Genomic DNA, 5542 nt, shown 5'->3' on the forward strand with positions numbered 1-5542 from the left:
ATGCTCTCTGTTTCTCTCTCCTTTCAATTAGTGTTCCACAATTTGATCCTATACACTCTGAGCCCCTAAAACATAAACTAGCAATTCAATATATTAGTTTCTTAAATTACCCTGAGATCAAGATGCAGAGTCATAAACTGTAATTACGATAATATTAGCTTTCAGACAGATACTTGCCTTTTAAACAAATGTATGAGTCTATTAAATTATGCAGAAAACAAAAAAGTAGAGTTACAAATTATTGTTGCAGCAATTCTGGCTTTAGTGGCCGTGAGTTTTCATTTACTGAGATCTTTGTTTCCTCAGACAGCTTTCAGGTTTTCTCTGGTGACCTTTCATCAGCCTGAAGGAGCTCTTTTACCATTTCTTTTTCTTTTTATTTTTTGGCAGACCTGGGGACTGAACTCAGATCCTTGCGTTTGCCAGTCAAGCGCTTAGCCTACTGAGCCATCTCCCTGGCCTCTTTTACCATTTCTGTAGAGCGGCTCTAATGACAATGAATGCCCTTAGCTTTGGTCTATCCGAGGATGTCTTAATTTATCTCATATTTAAAGGACAGTTTTGCCAGTTGAAGAATTCTTGGCTGACTTTCAGTGTAGCAGCCCGTTGCCTCACAGCATTCCACGTTATGGCTGAGAAGCTTGCTGATAATCTTGCTGAGGATTCTTAGCGCATCACAAGTCACATACCTGTTGCTTTTGAGAATCTCTCTGTGCGTTTGTTGTTTTTGATAGTCAGATTATAATGTCTTTCAGTTTTAGTCTTTTCAGTTCATCCCTGTTAGAATTCATTTCATTTCTTGGAGGTCTGTGTTCATAACTTTCATAGTAGATGAGAATGTTAAAACCATTATTTCTTCAAATACCCCTTCTCTTTTTTCCCTCTTTTGGGATTTCCAGTGTATAAGTTGTTTCAGTTAATGGTATCACACAGGGCCTATATGCCGTGTTCTTTAATATGTGCCCGATTTGGTGTCTCTCTCTCTCTCTCTCTCTCTCTCTCTCTCTCTGCTTACTTAAATCATTTTTGAATCCTTCCTCCTTCTAGTGAATTTTTTTGTTTCAGGTGTAGTACTTTTAAGTTCCAGAATTTGTTTTATTTAGCTTTTAATATTTTCTCTCACTTGCTGTTTCCATTCTGGCCATGTACTCTTTTTTCCTGACTTTCTCTAGTTTTCAAACACCTATGTGGCTAATGTCCTAAAGTCTTTGTCTACTAGATCTACCACTAGATTTTCAGTTCTTTTTTTAAGATTTATTTTGATGATTCTGAACAAGTCATTCATTTTTATTACTTTTATGCTTTTTTGTTGTTGTAGGTACACATTTGAATCTAATAATGTGATAACGCTGGAAGTCATATTATTTTCTCCCAGAATTTGCTATTTTATTGTTACTTTTTAAATTTCTGTAGACTCTCCCTGTGTTGTGGATCATCCTAAGGCATAAACTTAATAGTCTTCTGAGATCTTTCCTGAGTCTTCTCCACTTCCTGGAAATGCAAGGCAACTTTTTATTTTCTCTTCTATGGGTGGTTCTTTTTGAATGCCTCACTCTTTACTGTCTGTCACCCAAAATGGTAAAGAGAGGAATGAAGGGGCGAAAATGTTGGCCCTGTAATTACTCTGTCAGTCACTTTAGCTGGCATGGGGTGGGAGCGGGGGAGGGCTGCTTGCAGCAGTGTGTGTGTAGAGGCGCAACAACGGTCACCTGCACTTTGTCTACACTTTATATCAAAAGTCAGAAATCAGAATGGAGCTATCTGTCAAATATCTGGAGGGCAGTGTTCTTTTTTTTTTTTTCTAATAAAAAATTGTATTAGAAGCATTCAGAATGTCAACAAAACAGTTGCAACTTTTTTTTTCAATTGCAGAGTGGTATTCAGTTAAGAGAACAACAGTTACTTCCTATAAGCTGCATCAGAGACAAATGAAGATGAAAGCTACCGCCCGTATACAACCAGTCTGTGCTGTGCACCCGCAAGAACCTGCTTCCAATTCCGTGCCCGCTACAGCCCCCAGACTGCACCAGGCCAGGTTAGCGGCTGCTGAAAATACCACCGGGACAGGGCTACCTAAAGACACATTCAGGAGTGTGTTAACTATACAAAAAAGATACTGTACGGTTTAAAAACAAATCTTACACAGCCATTCGTTTCAATTTTTTTTTCTTCAAAAGGAGTGAGTTGTGTACAGGGGAGTTAAATACTTTATAGACAAGAAAAAAAACTGCGCTAGAACCAACTTATTCATCATCATCCTCTTCTTCATCCTCCTCATCCTCTTCTTCATCTTCTTCTTCCTCTTCATCCTCATCTTCCTCATCCTCCTCCTCTTCCTTCTTTTTCTTGCTTTTTTCAGCCTTCACGACTCCCTTTTTTGCTGCATCAGGTTTTCCTTTAGCCCGGTAGGCAGCGATGTCCTTTTCATACTTCTCCTTCAGCTTAGCAGCCTTCTTCTCGTAGGGCTGCTTGTCGTCTGCTGCAGTATTAGTCCACATTTCTCCAAGATTCTTTACAACTTCACCAGTGGAGAGGCCAGGATGTTCTCCTTTGATTTTTGGGCGATACTCAGAACAGGACAAGAAGAAAGCCGAAGGAGGCCTCTTGGGTGTACTGGGATCCTTGAACTTCTTTTTTGTTTCTCCTTTAGGAGGAATATACGTTTTCATTTCTCTTTCATAACGAGCCTTGTCCGCCTTTGCCATATGTTCAAGTTTTCCCTTTTCTTTAGCAGACATGGTCTTCCACCTCTCTGAGCACGTCTTAGAAAACTCTGAGAAGTTAACGGAAGCGTCTGGGCGCTTCTTCTTGTGCTCCTCTCGGCAAGTTCGCACAAAGGATGCACAGGATGACATCTTGCCCCTCGGCTTCTTAGGGTCTCCTCTGCCCATGTTCACTTGTTTTCCTCAGCGAGGTACGGAGTCACCAGTGATGTCCGGCTCTCACTTGCCCCGGCGCTGTCTCTATGGAGCTCAGTGTACTGCACTGCTGTGTGTAGGGGGGCAGTGTTCTTCTTACCGTCGTGGCCCCCACAAATGACAGGTTGCTGCAGGTTCCCGCTATGGGGCAGGCCATAGGGAATGGATGTCTGTCGTCGTGCTGACAAAACAAGTGAAACAAATCACATTTGCCATGCAAGTCTTCACCTGAAAATTGCAAGCCTTCAATAGACTTCAAAATTTCAAAATAGGTGCATCTGGCAGATTCCGCCAGTGTAATTGCGTAGGTGGAGAAATAGATTCATCGTATTTTCTACTCTCTCACCTTCCAAGAAACTCTCTTCTCTTTGATTTTTTGAAGGACAGTTGGCTTGGGTGTAACATTCCTCCTTGGCAGTCATTTATTTCTACAGCAGTGTCCTTGTCCCTTCTGAGCTGCATGGTTTCTGGTAATGGCCCACTGGTAAGACAGTCTTACAGGATTCTCTTGTGTGTGATAAACTGCTTTTGTCTTTCTGCTCTCAAGATTCCCTTTGTTACATCTTTTGGAAGTTTCACTGTAATGTGTCTCCATGTGGATTTCCTTGGGCTTGTGTTGCCTGGTATCATTTGGGCTTCTCGGGTCTGAGTGTTCACTTTCCTCCTCAAAACTGGAGACTTCAGCCATTCTTATCCTGACTAACCTTTCTGGCCTTTTCCCTCTTTCTTTGCCTTTTAGCGTACATAAGCATATACAGGATGTGTTAGTCCTCTTGATGGTGCCCCATAATGCCCTGAATTTCCTCTCCCTTTTCTCTTCTCCGACTGAGTTATTTTCTGTGGCTTACGTTTAAGTTGGCAGATTCTTTCTTTTCCATGATTCAGTTTGAATTTCTCTCGTGGACATTTCAGTTCAAGTATTGTGCTCTATTGTGGTTCTGCGCAGTTTAGTATTTTTTTTCTCTGTTGAAATTTTTGCTCTGGTCACACATACTTTCCTGACCTTGTGAACAATTACATTAAAGCCATTTTAAGTTCTCTATCAGGTGAATGCACATAATTCCATTAACTGGAGTATATAGTGTTCTTTATTCTCTTTATTTGTATTATCTTTGCCTTACTTGCTGTTCCCGCTCCCTGTGCTGCTATCTGTATATTAGAGAAAACAGGCAGCTTTCCAGTCTTCCTGGAATGGCTTCGTACAGCGAAGACCCCACTGACAAGCCTGCATGGAGACTGTTTGCAGGCCTGCCCCGACATTTGCTTTCACCCTGGAGAAACTAGCCGCTGTTTTTGTGCCCACTTGCTGTGTGCTGCATTGCAAGTAGGTGTGGAGTTGGTGTCCTCTAGCCCAGCCTGCCCTCTCTATTCTCTCCTAGGTGGCGAGACTGTCCTGGACCCACGAGGGCTGCAAGATGGTTACAGCGTATGCCATTACATTAGGCAGACCTGGAGAACTGCAACTCTGGACGCACACATTATCTGTCCCCCCAGGAAGAGATGAGGGCTGGATTTCATAGCCTCTTTACCGTGTGCTTTGTGGGGGGCAGCAGCAATAGTCTCTAGCAAGGCAGGCCTCTATCTGTGGTCTCCCAGGGGTGGCTAGACTTTGCAAATCTTAGCAGAGTTCTTCCTAGTCTGATAGGCTAGGAAGTATTCCTGGAGAAAAGGTAGGGTGCCAGAAATGCAAGTCAGCTTCTTACCTTACCTGGGAGAAACTCTGGTCTCTTCCTGACTGCTGCTATACGTGGTGCAAGGTCCATGGCAAGAGGATTTCCCACATCTCCCCACAGTGCTTGATTTGTCTGGTTTTGTGTCCTTTCCAGAGCACAAGACTTGTTCAATTATGATCTGATTTCTCACTGAGGGACTGTTGCTGTGAATTGGTGTATTTGTGGGACAAAGGAGGGCCCAGGCCTTGCTGTTCTGCCACCATGCCGGTATTGTCCTGCCATCATCATCTCTCTTCTCATCTTGCTCTGAGCCAGCTTCTCTGTTAATCATTAGGAACTGACCAACAAACACATCGTGGTTCTGTCTCCCCAAAATCTTACAGTCTAGCAGGCAATTAATTTAGTGGGACTAAGCTAACTGTAGGGCAAGTCAAGCTCCCTTTGGGAGTGATGTTGACAGGGAAGTCAAAATAGTATGGGGTCTAGATGCCAGGTTATATTTCCTGGAAGAACAAATGGGGAAAAAGCAAGAAACTATGAAAAAATGGAATTGGAAAGCAGAGCAGACAGATGACGACAAGCACATATTTCACCCAGAATGTGCAATATTTCAGATGCGATAGTATGCTTTTCTGTATTTGGAGAACTTCAGATGTGGCATGTGGAGGTCAAGGGAGGGAGAGTCATGAGGAGCTGGAGAGATACACAGGGGTCAGACAATGACACTAGGGTGAGCCACATGGAGGATTTCATTTTGAAGATAATCAGGGTCCTACTAACATGCTTCAAATGGAAGATATATAATTAGACTTGTGAATTATAAATGTTACTCTGTAGTCTAGATGAGCTGCAGTCAGGGATCCTGGTGAGGAGAACACTTGAGGTGGGGATCCTGGTGAGGAGAACACTTGAGGTGGGGATCCTGGTGAGGAGAACACTTGAGGTGGGGAT

General features: G+C 42.9%; 1 protein-coding gene across 1 annotated transcript; it reads right to left on the reverse strand.

Annotated features, from left to right (window-relative positions):
• Positions 1–2243: 2243 nt before the first annotated feature.
• LOC105743128 (high mobility group protein B1) lies at positions 2244–2891 on the reverse strand. Its single transcript, XM_012516332.1, has one exon. It carries the CDS (start codon positions 2889–2891, stop codon positions 2244–2246), a length of 648 nt encoding a protein of 215 aa, XP_012371786.1.
• Positions 2892–5542: the final 2651 nt, after the last annotated feature.

Source organism: Octodon degus, unplaced genomic scaffold (assembly GCF_000260255.1).
Source record: "Octodon degus isolate 3935 unplaced genomic scaffold, OctDeg1.0 scaffold00100, whole genome shotgun sequence".
Taxonomy (NCBI): domain Eukaryota; kingdom Metazoa; phylum Chordata; class Mammalia; order Rodentia; family Octodontidae; genus Octodon; species Octodon degus.